This window comes from Teleopsis dalmanni, chromosome X (assembly GCF_002237135.1).
Source record: "Teleopsis dalmanni isolate 2A chromosome X, ASM223713v2, whole genome shotgun sequence".
In the NCBI taxonomy this organism is placed as follows: domain Eukaryota; kingdom Metazoa; phylum Arthropoda; class Insecta; order Diptera; family Diopsidae; genus Teleopsis; species Teleopsis dalmanni.
The window spans coordinates 16,809,168-16,826,657 of record NC_051848.1 but is presented as its reverse complement, the minus strand read 5'-3'; the positions used below and the strand labels follow the sequence as shown (position 1 = coordinate 16,826,657).

Genomic DNA, 17,490 nt, shown 5'->3' with positions numbered 1-17,490 from the left:
TGGGTTATTGAAAAACCATGAATTGAGTATATCGAGCATTACACTTCGATAGGTCCGAAATTGTTCCTGTGAAAGATATATGGTCTTATACCAGCCAAACCAATGGACAGACAAACTACGCTTAAAGGTTCTCTTCAGTATTCTAAGTTAGCAGTAAAATATAAACTAATGTTACTCGCACATAAGTATGTATATAGCGTATATAGCATTTCACTATTTATCAATAGCACACATTGTATATAACATATTCGTGTATACATGCCAAAAACAGCTATTATTTAAATATAATTATTAAAATTGTTAGGAATTAGAGTAATTCAACTTAATTTGATCTATGGGTAATAGCAAATGTGATGTAAAATAAAATTAACAGTTGGTACCAGGACAAATCCCAGAATACGGGGGAAATTCTGGGAAACAAGGCTACTAATATATTAGCGAAACTAGCTGCTAATAAATATTCTTTATTTAAAGGAAGATATATATTTGAAGTCCCCAGAATGGTTACTTAATGTAGTCCACTTCGAATAAAAAACGATTTAATTAATTATGGAGAAGAAATTCAAGCAAAGTGGTTAAATGTGACAACTCCAACTGTTGTCATCTGTTATGTCACTGTCCTACGAATTTTCAATTTCAAGATTATATAATTTTAGAATGCTGTCGACTAATACGAAACTTTACTGAAAAGAAGAGAAGAGAAAAAGGAAAGTGAGAAGTTCTACTACAAACAGCACAACAGTGGGTCCATAACATGGTACAAGTATAATATTAATATTTTCCGTGACTCTAGGTAATATATATTTAAATGTACGTTCTGTTGAAACCTTAAATTATGACTCCTCAACCTAAATTAATTACTTATTTGGCAGACGTAAGTCGTCATTGGTCATATCCAGTAACATCCCCAGTCGACCGGATCAGTGGCTTCCTGTCACCAGTTGGTAGTATCGAGTTTCTTCATATCGTTGGTCAACCGATCCTTCTACCGAAAATTCGGATCTCTTCTAACACATTTTCCAGAAGCAAGTACCAAATCAAACACTTGTCTAGTCAGAGTTATCAAAAGTCAAATTATCAAAACCGCTGCTTATATAGCTGCCCGTTTCATATAATTTGATACTTGTTATTTATGCGTATAGAATCATGAATATTGTAAAGAGTTTTCCAGTCGATTGCTGTTAATGCTTTCTCAACACTATTAGTTATTGTTCAAGTTTCTCCACCACTCAATAGGTCAAGCATGATACGATAATCGTGGAGCGTGATCACCTTGTCTTGTAATGAACTATTAAACTTTCGATAGCAACAAATGTGATTTGATGTATGATTTATAATATCTAAATTAAAACTTCTATCTATAAGTTTCGAATATCATTTAACTTTCATAAAGCAATTATTTCCTTTACTTTAATACAATAGAAGTCGCATTACATATTTTAAATGCGTGTCTACCAGTTCTCGGAAACAGAACACCAGTACACCTGATGTGTCTTTGTCCAAGTTTGGTCTGAACTAGCCTTATGTTTCTGGGGGCTCCCTTTTTCAACACACTCGGCGATATCTCTAGCATCAGCATTCTTGCCTTTATAAATGCCTCTGGTTGGTTGTAGCTTGACCTTCTCTCTACTACCCACTATTACGAGGTTTTGTGGATTCAAAAAGGCTTTACTAGCTAATTGAGGAGGACTCGTTCCTCCCTCCACCACAACTACCATATAAACTAATTAAAAAGAAATTCGATTATTTCCTAAGACCACTAATAATGAGTACTTGGTAATACTCGAAACAGCGTTAAATTAAATAAAATTTTGTCTTTGTTTTTTCTTTGCCATTCGAATATGCATAATTTTTTTTTTTTGTTTTAAAAAATGTTTAGTTATTTTGCCGAAGAACATTTTTATGTAAAAATATTCATACATTTTTTCAGTCACTTTTCATATATTAATACATTATTATTCTGAAAGCAAAATAGTTTTCCTTTTATTGTGTGCAGCGAAGCAGCCGCTAAATTTATCCATTAGACATTAGCCAAGTATGTTGCAGGATATATTCTGACATTTCTTTGATCAAATAAACGCTTCCGGTATCGATTCTATATTACTTCTTCTTCTTCTTTGTTTCATAAACCACAAGTTAGTGTTTAAAGCACTTTTACTCAATAGTATCTACGACCATTTGTGTGATCCACTGTAACAAGAGCTCCTTTCAATTCTGATAATATATTATTCAGGTGAATTTATATTCAGGTGAAGTATAGTGTCCTGAAGGAATATGTACTATTGCAGTTGATTTAACAGAGTACAATTCTGAATAAGTGAATACTCTGTATTTGATGTGGTTTTGCACACTCTCAGACTCTTAAGTCTCTGTGTATAGTATTTTCCATATAAAAGTTTGTATAACTTAAACGTAAAATCCAAGTTACCAGATCCTTACCGTTTTTTGTGTTTTTTTTTTCAAGAATTTTGATTTGTGCGGAAAGGAAAGAAACCTTTTTACAATGTTTTGTAAGTTTTATAAGCTTTCTAATTTATATTCCACATTCAATAAACACCATTTGATTAACATTTTCTGCGTTTGAATCAATAAGTGCAATTCATGGTTCTCCAGAAGGGATTTCCTAACGAGGCTGATAGATTTTCAGTGTTTTCACTGTTGCGTATGATGAAGCAAAGTTCCCAGAACTTTGCGGCAGAAGTTAATGTTTTTAAATACTCAAGATACAAATTATATAAATTATATAAATTATATAAATTATATATATACTATATACTATATTATTTTTTACCACAATTCTATCGCAACGATATGCGGGTGCCTTTCTATTTTCGCAAATATTTGCGTCGACCGATGAAAAAAAAAATTATTATAAATTTATTTGAGATTTAAAACAGCTAAAATTTTCAAAATCTGCTTTATGGCCAGGCACAACATTTTGAGAACACCCTAAGTACAAACATATTTACCATATATGCAGTAAATATTGAAAATTGATCCACGATTAATACGAGTTTTTTTGTTGCCAGAATTAAGAAATCATCTTCCGGCATGAGAGCATTTTTAAATTAAATACCGTGCATATGTGTTCACAACGAATTGTTATTTATGTATATTGGTTATCTGTTAATACAAATAGCACATTCAGTGGAAAAAAAAAATTTTATGTGAACTTGTTGCAGCAGTTGCGGAGCTTAAGCTAGCAACATGTTGCCTGCAACATGTTGACACTATCGTATCAACAAACTGAAATGGCACTTGTTGCGGACTTTTAACGAGTACAATAGAATTTATTATAGAAGATCGGTGAGTCTACATATTGAAGCAATTTTCGTTGTACTTTTTTAATTTTATTATCAGCACTGATAAAATTTTAGCTTATCTACAACAAAATGAAAAAAAAACGCTGTCGGCGAAAGCAAGGAAATATGTTGCTGGAATTGGAGTAAAACACAAGACGGGCAAGCAATTACACCTGCGTTTCAGTATTAGTCACTCACTGGCGTATAACGAGTATATTAGCCTGAACAGAGGTTGCGAACAGAGGAAATTCTACTGTTATTTATTCAAAAGAGTACAAAAAATTAATTTAAAATGTTTTGCAATGAAACAAAAGTGAAGCGAAGGTGTTGAGTTTAAAAGAAAATTGCACTTCATTTGAATTGTGTTTAGAAAAATTAGCAAATTAGCAAAAACGATCAAATAATTGAATATAAATAAAAAAAATTAGAAAAATATAGATCAATGGCGCCCGCGGATCGTGGTTCGGATTTATCACAAATAGCTGTGAATGCTCATAACATCCCGGATGGTGAGTAGAGTTTCAATATTTCGTTGGTGGGCGTAGTATCCGAAACTAATTAAAGTGTCTGTGTTTAAATTTCAGATAGCGTCGATTGTGGTATACGTTTATTGGGTTGGTGTCGTGGTCCGGGTTGTCAGAAATATGCACGCTTACGTACTTTCGTTATTATACTCGCCTGTGCTGGCATCACACAAGGTGCCTGTGAAACATATTTCCGGATATCGGCTAAGCAGGCTGCATTAGAAAATGATTATGACCCAATTGTAGTAGGTAAGTGAGGCGTTGCAGTATGACATTGGTTTTCTCAAAACGTAATTTGACATATTGTATATTGTTCTTACCTTTATTAGAGAATAAGTCATACATGTGGGGGGAGTGGTTCAAGCGATATTTTAGAATTATATTTTCATTTTTATTTGTTTACGCTTTCGTTCCCACTTTAAAAAAGTTAATTTTTACATTGCTCAGATTCGTACCACAATAGTTATGATATCACAAACTCGTAGTATAAATTTCGTTTATCAGCTACAATTTTCTGATACGATTAGTAACATTCTCAATTCTTGTTATTGCTTGTGTTGTTGTAATTTTCGTTGATATCTATATTTGCTAGTATATATGTATACTCGGATTGTACATAGATTTACTACATTTTTATGTTATCTGCTTCGACAAGAGTCATCGAGGTTGTTAAGGTATGCGTAATATCAGATACCAAAGAACTATCACCAAAATCATTGATATAAATTTCAAAATTTTGCAGATATTTTTCCATGCATATATACATTATACATATTGCTGGGAAATCTTTTTTTCGATCTAAATAAAGCTGTCAACAAACTCTTTCAAATCTGACTTATTTACGGCTTGTATTATTGCATACTATAAAGTGAAGATTCTATTATCTTCTTACATTATTTCATCATATTATCTACACCTTTATTTTATTATCGTAATTAATGTAATATTTAGAAGTATTATTGCACACTTATATTTTTTACTTTATTAGAAACAAGAATATTAATCAATGAAATAGTGTTATAATAATAGCTATATGAGTCACTTTGAATGGACAATTCAATTCTGTTATGAGTTTTTAAAAATGGTTTTCAAATATAAGGAAGAAGTTGGCAAAAGTTAAGTATTAATAAAAAAAAATAATCACTTCAACCACGGTTTTTAAAAATAATTTACTAAAGTAATTAGGCCTGATGTGAAAAATATCCTTACATACCTGTCGGTATCTGGATGGTGTATTATTTCAATTATTTGTAAAAAGCTAACCAAACTTACCAGATATACAAAATATGATTGACTTTGTTCTGACGTTGCCACCTGTTGTGAATGCAGATACTTATCAATCCACCTAGTATACTACAATGAGTATCACCGAAGTGCTTACTCACAGTACTAAAAAAGAGAAAAGAATAGTAATAAAAATTTAATGATGCAATCGTACGGATATGGATATATCGTACCTAATCAAGACCTAGCGTCATTGCCTAGCGTGTGTGAGGATATTTGTGTTACCATCAAAAAATCGAATATTTAAAGTCTTAATCCTAAGAAACTTGATTTGATAATAATACATAATGCATTTGTGAACGTCATATTCGCAAAAATTTGTAATTAACCTAATCTTGACAGTTACACCAAAGCACAATTATTCCCAGTTTTATGACACTAACAGTATTCAGAATGTTATTGTCATTATCTTAACCAAGTGGAGTAGATGACATGCAACAGCTATAAGAAAATTGAGGGAAGTAGGAGAATTGAAAAGATGCTTAAAAATTTGAAGTGATGTCATAGACTACACTAATACTTTAAACGAACTCAAAAAACTTATTAAAATATTCTGCAAAATAAACAAAAGGAACAGGATCGACGTTCTTACATATAAGGTAGAAACTTCGACCCAATAACTTCAAAACAAAGAACTATTCAAAATAAGTTGTCACTTTACATACAACCAAAAAACAAACCCATGGTCACTTTTAGATGTCGCAACCAGTAACCAGTGGACGATATTTATATCATATAATTATTATAGCCTCTTCAAATGGAAACATCAGCAAACAACACCCGATCTTAAGAAAGAAAATCGTTTAGAGGAGATATGATTCTATCTAAGATGTCAAAACACTCTTTTGGAACGGTACGCCTTTTGTTTTTAATGCAATTATTAGTGTCTCTGAATACTGAGTGGAAAGCATCTCAAAAAGACATCCAATGATCTAATTATCAATGTGCAATAGATATAGATGCATAAATCCAATATCTGTACCTTTTCAGATTCCGTCCTCCATTTAACTAAACCGCAGTTATATACGTTATGCATATTAGTTAGCAAACGATCTTTTATTTATTCATAAATTTTTGCATATTATCCGATTGCGAATATTTGTCATCACAATTTAAAGATTGGAACTTCATAATTGACATTTATCAGAGCAGCTCTCTTCGAATTCTAGAGTCCATAAATACTCTGTGTTTCATTCATTTTATTTTTTATCATTATTGATGAAAGAACAAATTCAGAAGTTTGACGTTCACGGATTAGCTGAAAAATCTCTATTGTAGTGGTGCGTCTGCTTATTGTCTGTTCATCATATCGATACGCAAGACAAACTTAACAGAATCGTAAAGTAAATGTGGAAAAAAGTTCTCTAAAATAAACTCCATAAGGTCCAACGACGTGATAAGTATATTCTACGCGTATATTCAACTGTAGCTCCTTGGTGGAGTTGTAGCTACAGTTGGTGGTGCAAAGGTGGGCAGTGAAGTTAGATAGCCAAAAATCACATCAGCTCTTACGCTGTTCAGGAACATATTTCGAACTATTATATCTCAATGACACTAATGAAAATTTGGATACAATGAATCTAAGATGAAATATTATATTTTCTTTGTGGAAAATTTATAAATAACAAAGCATTCGATATCGAACAGTTTTACTTTCACATTGGATTGGCCATCCAATATCTGTTTTATGATTCTGTTTTGTAGTTTTCGTAGTTTTGTAGATTCTAAAACAAGTATAAAACTCTTTTTCAAATCTTCCTAAGTGAAAGTCTAAGTAGAACTTTAACTATAGGTTTGATATTATCATCTGAAACAGACTAGCTTGTTTTGCTGTTGGATTGTTAGGTGTTAACTTTGCGATATATTGGCTGGAGGTTCAAAACATGGTTTATTTTTAATAAAACCTTTTGTTTATATTTTATTGTAGATTGGCTTTTAGTAAGTAGTGGTTTATTTCAAGCTGTGTTTGCATTGGCTTTTGCATACTGGGCGCATAAATTACATCCAATAAGTTGGATGGGTGGTGTAATTATGATACAAGGAGTTACCAGTCTGGTAGCTATCATACCGTCAATTATGAATTTGTAAGTATAAACTAAACAATCAATGTAGATTTCCGTATGATTCAAACTTATTTTTTTCTAACTTTAGCTCTGATGGAGTTGTGCCAGCTGTTCAAAGTACTGGAAGTGAGGTGTGTAAAGTTTCATTAATACGTCCAATGGCTAAATCAGCACTTACTGAAGAACAAACTTTTACACTTACTCTTGTATTACTGTTTGTACTACAACTTTCAATAGGCTTGGGATCTTTAGCCTTTTATAATATTGGTATAACATATATAGATGACAATTCATTATCGATCGATAGTCCTGCTGTCATAGCTGCCACAGTTGGAGCAAAACTTTTCGGTTTACAAGTTGGTTCTATACTGATACTGGGTGTAGGTGCTACATCAGTTGGTTGGTGGTTAGGTTGGGCTATACTGGCTCCTATTATATTTGTCACTGGATTGATGCTGAGTCTCTTTCCGAGGCGTTTGCCAAAAACCGTAATCCATCAAGCTGCACAACGTATAATTGAAGAATCTCGAAACCGACAATTTGGTAGTCAATTTTCAACATATATAGATGATACAAATTTTGGGCCATCTATAAAGCGTTTGTTTGGTAATAAATTGCTTATGTTCAATCTTTTGAGCATTATGTTTATACAAGCGGCCACTATAAACTACATGTCTCAAGAGGAAGCATATCTGCAATCACGTTTCTTTTTGCCCTTTAGTGAAGAAGACGGCCTGGAACAAGAATGGAGAGCGCATTTTGTTTCATATTTTTTGAAGCCGCCAGTAGCAGCGATTAGTATGCTTATTGGTGGACTGGTTATATCTAAATTAAAATTATCTGGCAGGTGAGAGATGTGATGTAGATTTCTTAAAATATTCAAAATTAAGAATTAACTTCTTAGAACTATTTCGGGCATCAATATAACTTTAGGCACCCTATTGATGGGTATTTATGTTGCTTTTATATTCATCAAATGTGAAGTGGGTCCAATTGGAGGTACGGCAAACGGAAAGGTGCAACAGGCATATTGCTCAAGACAATGCATTTGTCAGCCGACACAATTTTTACCAGTATGTCCTGAGAACTCTACTGTTACTTATTATTCACCATGTTACGCGGGTTGTACAATCAAATCAAATATAAATAATGTTGAGGTAAGAACAGCAATTGTTAAGAACTATAGTAGTATAGTAGAATACTTTTATGCTATTTTATTTGATTTTATTAATATTGTTGTAATTTACAGCTCTATGAAGGCTGCACTTGTGGACAGGGTTACGATATGCACACCGCACAAAATATACGGGCAACCGAGGGCTCATGTAGTGCTGACACATGTTTCGCTATGTTGGTGGTTTTTCAAGTGTTAAGTTTACTAGGCGCTAGCATTTATGGCATGACAGCAATTGGAAAAATTTTAATAAGTCTGAGGAGTGTATTGCCTCAGGATAAGGGGTTAGCCCTAGCTATGGAAGTAATGTTATTTGGTTTATTTGCATATATTCCAGTACACCTTGCATATGACGTTGTAACTCGTAAGTCAACATTTTTTTCTTTAGAATTGCTGTTATGATTAGTAACTTTCTTTTTAGGCACCAGTTGTCTTTACTGGGCGCCAGAATATGAACGTTGTGTGCTGCGTGAAACGCCTAAGCATGGCAACATACTTAATATACTTACGGCGTCATTAATATTTGTAGGCTTATTCTTTGATGTACTTGTTTTTATTTTTGCAAAAGGACTTAATCTTTATAACTGCAAAGTAACTGATGTTAATTACACACCTTCTTTATATTCGCCAGTTCCACGTGAAGACCCTTCACCAGCTGTTCCTGCTGCTATCGCTGTTCCAGCAATTGGTGGCAGCCCTGCCACTACCAGTACAAATATTTCACCGATGCAACGTAGAAAATCTTTGCCTGCACGTGCAGCACCGCGCCCAGAAATTACAGTTTTCCGGAATCCCAGTTCAGTTACAACTTCTTCTGGCGAACAAAGTATAGATCCAAATTCAGGCGTTACTTACGCACAAGTAGTTTTTCCACCAGATAAACATAAACCGAATGATGGAACCACAAGTCCTAAAAGAATGGCAGCACGTGCCGATGTTCCACTTCATCATTTATCAGCACAGGATGTACGAGCACAATTGGGCGCATTAAAGTCCTTTAATCCTGAAAATAAAAATACTGATCCTAATATTGCTATAACACCTTTAACTACTTCTCCCACAACTCCAGCAGTTGCTACAACAACAAACGCAACAAGTAGTGGAGCGTCAAGCAAAACAGCACCGATTGAAACAGATTTGGATACAGTACGTCCGCAAAGTCCAGAAACCGATTTCTAACTTGAATATATTTTTTGAATAATAAACATTTTTCACAAGATCGTTATTTGAATTTCAAGATCACCTAAATATTTGATAAGAATTCAATTATTGAGTATATATTATCTTATTTATTTTTTAAGACTATTTTTTAAGATGCAAAACAATAACAATTAAGCTCTTTACAATAAAACAAAAATGTATTGTTTATATTTTAATGAAATAAAGTTTTATATTATAACTCTTGTCACTTCTTATGAGCATAAAATTTAAATTTTCCTAACTGAACTACGATTTCTTATCGAAAACATAACAGAGATGAAAAAAAGTATATTTGACTTTTGCCAAGCCTCAATATCCAATCGCAAAATGAAATTATGTAAACTCCTTTTCACTAATTGAAAACGAGAACAACTTAAGTAAGAAAAATCAGGAGTCACCTTGGGAACGGATTTTATAAACTTGTACAGTTACATTTAAAACCACGCTAAACTATAGTATCTTATACACTGGTGAAAACTGGTCAGCTATAGCGATAAAATCTGTAGAGCAAAGCTCGTCAAATACCACACCAGCTCTGTTCTAAATACTGGTTACTTCCATGTTTGTAGTAGCGGCAAAGGCCACGGCATTTAAGTCACCAAGTATGATTTTAATATAGTGAAGAGGGCAGCAGTTGTATACCTATTGACGACATTTGTAGGATTTGTCTTTGGTTATATTGTTTTACTTCGCTGCCGATTTAAGTGAGCCCTGTCGAATTAGATGTGTCAGAATCACTGTTGAAACGTCTTTTTAGATATGAACTTGATCTCACTTTGCGTATTCCCAACGAAAGATTTTAGAAATCCTATTTCTCTAGCAAACGATCTTATGATAATTTTCCTATTAGCAAACAGATTTTATTAAATTTTTTCCGTGTTCTCAGCATTGATGACTTGTTAGGATATTTACACCTCGCGTCATCTTCAATGATTTCTCGACCTTTATGGAAATATTTGCATTATATTTGTACACATTTCTGAGTGAAAATTCTGTTCAAATCGCACACAACATTTTGCCATACGTCGTAAAATCCCCAAAAGTATAAAATAATTATCGCAACAGCTGCCTGATTCGTTGTCAATGTAGCAAAAACATAAAAAAAGACTCGATCCCATAAACAAGGTATAGGACGTGAGATTTAAAGTTTCGTTTTTAATCACACCGCGTATATACTTACATTCACCAATAATACGTGTGTAAGAGAATCTATGTAGTCCCAAATTTAACGCTCCATCAAAAAAATTTTGGTTGAATTCAGCTCTTCACAATTTATATATTTCTTCTTTTTCGTTTTATTTGGCACTATAGTCCAGTGTGAACCTTGGCCTCCCTCAATTTATATACAATAGAATAAAAAATAAACTCCATGTCTATAATACATTTTGTATGAAATTACAAAAACAACTACCAATATCAGCCAGGCCAGTGTGAGTTGTATTTTTTTTTGAAAAATAAGAGTTATTTTTGATTTTTATATTTTTAAGGTAAAAATAACACTTATTTGTGGGTTTGTAAATAAAAAGCAGAATGAAAGAGCTATTTCTGCGTGAAAAATTAAAAGACAACATGAGTTTTATTTTAAAACGCTCATATATAAGATGTATGCAAATATTACAGATGAAAGTTGTTAGAATGATTACTATATAGTTATATATATGTTTATACAACTGTTTGTTCCTGCTTTTGTTTTTAATTCTTGAAATAACTAATATTTTCGGTCCCTGAGCGTAACCAATCGTGCTCAACTTTCGATTGCTGCATCACGGAACATTCACAAGTATAATTGAAGAGGCAACAGCAGTGATCCTTGTATGAAAATATTGCGCTATAAATTGTATTCATATATTGCGTAGTTATAAAGTATAGTGCTACCCCGACTTTTTGAAAAGTACACACACATTTCTTAAAACATATAAACTTCGGATACTTTTTACACAGAATGTAATTTAAAATTTTTATTTAAGAAAAAAAAACAATTCTTTTAGTTTTTCTTTTAAAATTTATTACTTTTATTTATATTTATTTATATTTATGTAATAATAATGTATAGTAGTGCTTACAATTGTTGTTGTCGTCATTTCATATTTGCTTATATATAAATCATAAATCTAGTAATTAGGAATAAATAATAATTATAATAAAAAAAAAATTTAACTATATTTAAGAAAAAAATTATAAAATTTAACAAAGTTATCAATGACTTTGTCTTTTATTTATTACAAATACGGCATCCACAATCAATATAAATTAATTATTTTATCATCGATTCTTATTGTTTATAATATTATGAAGTATATAGGTAATAAATAATGCTTGAAAAATAATATTTAATACAATTTTTTATTATTGGTTCCAATGTCAATGTAACAGTGCCAGTTATAGATGATAGATATAAGATATTTGTACTCAACGCTGTAGGTTGCAAGATTTTTTCGGTATATAATAAGGCAATTGCTGTATGCTTAACCGTCTGTCTGTTTATTTGTACTCATTCACACATACTTCCCTAAGGTATACTTATTAATTTGCATTCAAATTAATAGTAATTATAATAATAATGTTTATATTAATATTAATGATAAGGTTAATGTCAATGTATAAAAAAAATATCTTTAATAATAATGCTATAAATAATGCAGTTTAAATACCGTCAAATGATATATGATATAGAAGACTTTCAGTTTATTTTGATATTAAATTTGTTTTAAAATTTTGTTTTTTGTTTTTTCTTTTATATTTGATATTTGATATTTTATATTTGATGTTATACATATATTCAACGAGCAGCAACCACATGACAACAATATTCTGGAAGTCCCCTTGCGTATATCATTTGTAAGCAATAAACTGAAAAGTTGGCACTATAAAATACACTAACAAATCCATTCACTTGCAGCAATCATACAAACAAACACACGCACAATTCAATTTACAGCGATGCACACAAATACATATCCAAGTGATTAATTCTTAACAAATTATTAAGTCGATATCGACACAAAATGTACAACACTCAAGTACGTCCAACTGACCGTACTTTTTTTTTCAAGTACTTAAATGTTAGCACACGCACAGGCACAGGCGCAGGCACAGCACAGCCTACAAAAGGATTTAGGGTCCATTTATAGAAGGAGCTTGAACTGCATAGCTTTGTACGATATGTTGACTTAATAAATGTTTATATTAGAAAAAGACATATAGTAACAAACAAACTGTCAAATGGTAGTACATACAGCTTTTATTTATATATATATATATATGCATATACATATATACATACATATATATATATGAAAGAATCTTGTCATTATTCGCTTGGCACGTAAGTGAGTGCCGATATCCTTAGACAATTAGAGTCTCTACAGGATTGTTTTATTGTTTTATTATTTTATATATATATATATATATAACAAACATTTCTTTTAATTGAATTTTATTGTGTAATTCTCTAACAGTTTTTTAATTGAAAATTTTTATTGCATGTTTTCACATTTTTATGCATAAAAACTTAAATTAAACTTAAAAATTATAACTATTTTATGGACAAAACATTTACTATAAATGTTTAAGCAATCGTGCTTGTTTTCTTCTCAAGTTTGTTAATATAAAATTATATATTTTGTGTAAATCATACGTTTCGCCGTATGTACATATAACTCGCTAAATATACCTTGAAGACTCACTATATGTAAGTACAACTATATAAACAATAGAAAATCATAAAAAAGTAACCAAGTTAAAAATATCAAGTTAAGAAGATCTGTTCTGTTCTGTTCTGTTATAAGATTTCTGTGGAGATTTTTTGTTATATTTAAAAAAGGAAGAAATGTTGTATGTATATTATTTAAAGCTATAGTTTGTTGATATATTTTTTGTTGTCTATATATATGATATTTATAATTTAGTTTATTATATTTATATTTTATCCCATACAAATAACTCAACAAACTATAATTTTAACTGATACGTAGTAATACATCTTCTTTACAGATTTTCTTAACAAAATATTCTTTACTTTTTTCTGATTTTTATTGTTATTGCAGTAGTTGTAGATATATATTCAAGATATATTCGACAAGATTTTGTGTTGAGATATTATTTTAAAAATGTAGATGTAGAAGAATGAATAATTTTTTGAAATGATAAATAACGTAAATAAATCAAGCGTAACAGTATAGTAGTGAAGTAGTGAACTCTTCAATGTTAGATGTTAGTTTTCTCCTCTTTTGTTAATATATAAAATATAGATTTTAAACAATAGAAAAAAATATACTTCATATTATTAAAAGCATGATTTGTTGCATGCTACAATTATTTTTTAATAATTTTGTTTTTGCAATTCAGTTTTTTGCAGTTCAGTTTACGCAGAAAATGTTAGTTTCAAGAAAGGTAACATTTTATTATTATTATTATTATTATTAATTCAACAGTTTTTAAATTATATCAAAAAGATTTTCAATTTAAATTTTTAATATTTTCGGATGTGATTTTGTTAAAAATAACTAAAATCTAAAAATCACAAAATAATATAACTTACAAAAAATATTTGTATTTATTTAATTCTCATTTACTTTAATTTTTTTCTTCTTCTTCAATTTTGCTACACTTCTTTTTATATGTACTGTACTGTTGAACTGTTATGCAAATTTATGCAAACACCAAAAACTATTATAAATGCTAGCATATAGCATATAACACTAACGATTACAACTTATGTATAACAGTTAATAATTGTTCGATTTGTAAGCAATAAACCATGCTGAATTGTTATAATGTCATACTTATTTTTATTTATATTTACACATATACTGCTTTTCAAAAATTATATTGAAAAACCTCTAAGAATTTATATTGATTTACGCAAATACTTGTTAGTTTCTTTTTCTTTGCATACATAATATTATAATTATTATTCATGAGTATGTGTAGGAGGATAGGGAGTGTTCTATATTTTACATAGTCATTTTTGTTTATATTATTATCATAATTATAATTATAGTTATAATTAATTTAAAATATATATGCTAAGCAAAAATATTATTTTAAAAAAATTATATTTCTGTATATAAAAAAATTATTTTGGAATTTAAACATTTTATTATTTAGTTAATTTTTGTTTTTAAATATTGTTTATACTTTTGTTTACACAAAATTTAATGCATATATAGCAAGTGCCATATGCTAATTTTATACACACATAAATACGTATTTTTACACATATTTATATATACGTATATATATGTATTTATATATGAATATGTAATGCTTAGTTTTCTGTGTTTTTTTTTTTTGTTTGCCAATTTTCAATTGTTATATTATGCATCCTGGTTCTTTTTATGATAATTCTTTAATGATAATTTTATTTATATTTTTCAAATTTACATTTTTATTTTACTTTTTATGCAGCAAATAATCACATTTATATTCTTTTGTTTGTAGTATTTTTATATTATAATCATAATTAATGTTAATTTTTTAACTTGATGAATAAAATATATGAATATTAATTTAACTAATATGATAATCACTTTTTGTATATAAGTTTTATACATTTTTTTACAATAATCTTTTTTGCATATACTTTTTTTTACATAAAAATAATAATGCTTTGTAATTGATTGCAATTTCTTTACTGCAATTTTTAATTTTTAATTTTTAATTTTTAATTTCAAATTCCAAATTAATATCAATATTCAACCATATCCATTCAACCATATTCAATAATTTTCATAAATTATTTTACAATTCTCCATGCCTTTAATGTTTTCAATGCGTAACAAAAAAAAACTTCTTTTAAATTTGTATTTCATCTTTTTTTATTTTTACACTAAATTCTTTTATTACATACATATATATAAAATAATGGATTTATTGTAATATGAATTTGCGTAAATTGAAAATGATTTATGTATAAAAAATTTTTTTTTATATAATAAATTATGTTTTTATATATAATAAAACTGTGTATGTTGTGTGTGTGTACATAAATTATATAAAATATATAATAAAAAATAATAATAAAAAATAATAAAAAAATACTAACAAAACATTTGATATTGTATCTTTTTGCAACTTCGTTTGCTTAGTTATTTGTCACATATTACATTGCTTTTATGTGAATGCTCATTTGTATATAATCTTGTATATATGCACGCATATACATTATATGTATGTGTATTTGTTAAAGATGCAGTATTTAACAGTTAGCAGCGGGAGTTCTTTATGCTCCTTAGTTTTTCATATATTATTTTAATTAGTTTTTTTTTTAATTCTTTAATTTTTTAATTAATTAAAAATAAATCACAAAAAATTTGTAGTCATGTTGCAACAACAATTTGCATTAATACTTATGTGGCGTAGACAACAACAAAATGTTGCTGCAACATAAGACTTTAAGAAGTTTAATTAGCCAAAGCTGCTTTAAAAATACAGCTACACAGCTACGCTTTTCTATTATCTTTATCTTTTATTTTGCAGCGCAAACTTATACTCATTCTGCATAATATGTTTTTACAAAATGAACTCATCTACGTACAGATGTTGCTTGCTGTGAGTGTTGCTAAATCTTTAGCAACATGTTTACTTAGTAGCAGTTTAAATATATTTTTAATTGATTTAACACACAAATCTCAGTACTAACTACAATTTTTTTTTCTTTAAATAATTGCTTTTGTTTTGGTTTTGGTTGTTGTTGTTGTTGTTAATGATAATGTAATATATCTATTAAGTTCATAATTTATTGTGCAAACATTTAAATTTATTTTTTACCAAAATAAAAGTTTAACATAAATTTTGTTGGATTTTTGCTTGACAAATGTGTGTGACTCTTGTTGTTGAGATGATTTTGAGAAAATAGAAAAGAGAATGAAAAAAGAATTCTCTTTTTTAACTCAAAAAATTACTTATAGTTTCTTATAATTTTGGATTGAAAAATATATCAAAAAACAAACTATTGTTAAATAATTACAGTTTTTAGGCCGTAACAAACGACAGGCGGCACACACATTTATCTAAAAATAAAATTTTAAAAAATATTGGAATAAATATTTTTTTTGTTTTCTTTTTCTTCTTTCCAATGCTTCTTCTTCGCTTAATTGTAGTAGAGATTCTGAAAATTTTGTTTTTTTTTGTTTGATTTTTTGGTTAAATTAATTAAATTAATATTTGAAAAGTTGTTCAAAACCATTTCTTGTTGTTTTGCTTTGATTTTCTATGCGCACCACAATCGACAGTTTACATCATTGGTCCATTGATGGTGGTCTGTTGCTGCTGCTGCTGCTGCTGTTGTTGTTGTTGCTGCTGCTGCTGCTGTTGCAAAATTATATTCTCAACTAATTGTGTTGAAGCAACATTTATGGTTTGTTGTCCAACTGTTGGCACTGCTGTTGCCATGCCTCCTGCGACCGCTGTTTGCTGTTGTTGCATTTGAGTGCCACTAACAACAGATGCAGCAGCTGCAGCTGCTGCGGCCGCCGCTGCGGCATTATTGCCAGCAATTTGTAGCTTTGCCTGCATTTGCAATTGTGCTAATGTTTCTTGCGATAAGTTTGCCTTTAAAATACTGTTCTCAACCTCGAGCTGATTGATCTTGTCCATTAGTTCAGAGATTTTCTCCTTGAGGACTTCGACCTCCTCGCGAACAGCTATCATCAAATGGGATTTGACGAGATCCTGAAAATAAGAAATGAAGAGATATTAAAGGATGTTTAAACATTTACTTAAATACATATCAAATATATTATTAAAAAAATGAACTATAAAAATCATTATAAACATAAGTACTTGTGGTATTTGAGTTAGTGTTGGAGGTACTTTTACTTTGTAATGACTGTGATTCTTTGAACGATCCTGAATGAAACATCAAAAGAAATTTCAGTTTAATATGTAATTTAATTTCAAGTATTCATCATTACTATTCATACCTATTTTCCCTATAAAAA

The 17,490-nt window shown here is 29.8% G+C and overlaps 2 protein-coding genes across 2 annotated transcripts in view; one reads left to right on the top strand and one right to left on the bottom strand.

Moving 5' to 3' along the window:
- The first annotated feature begins 3,466 nt into the window (after nt 1-3,466).
- Nucleotides 3,467-9,660, top strand: LOC119690051 (solute carrier organic anion transporter family member 1A2). Its single transcript, XM_038105036.1, has 7 exons — nt 3,467-3,811; nt 3,887-4,075; nt 7,038-7,194; nt 7,262-8,020; nt 8,078-8,330; nt 8,423-8,711; nt 8,769-9,660. Exons 1-7 carry the CDS (start codon nt 3,745-3,747, stop codon nt 9,524-9,526), a joined length of 2,472 nt encoding a protein of 823 aa, XP_037960964.1. The 5' UTR covers nt 3,467-3,744; the 3' UTR covers nt 9,527-9,660.
- A 6,555-nt stretch (nt 9,661-16,215) lies between these two features.
- The window catches only part of LOC119688203 (protein bunched, class 2/F/G isoform), a 245,966-nt gene continuing 244,691 nt past the window's right edge, over nt 16,216-17,490 (bottom strand). Inside the window, exon 5 of the mRNA XM_038102886.1 lies at nt 16,216-17,221. Within this exon, the coding sequence (XP_037958814.1) occupies nt 16,784-17,221 (438 nt within the window). The 3' untranslated portion in view covers nt 16,216-16,783. The remainder of the gene's footprint in view (nt 17,222-17,490) is intronic.

Coding starts and splice junctions, on each gene's coding strand:
- LOC119690051 (XM_038105036.1), top strand. CDS start 3,745: ATGGCGCCCGCGGATCGTGGTTCGGATTTATCACAAATAGCTGTGAAT. Junction 7,195..7,261: donor ATACCGTCAATTATGAATTT/GTAAGTATAAAC, acceptor TTCTAACTTTAG/CTCTGATGGAGTTGTGCCAG. Junction 8,331..8,422: donor CAAATATAAATAATGTTGAG/GTAAGAACAGCA, acceptor TGTAATTTACAG/CTCTATGAAGGCTGCACTTG.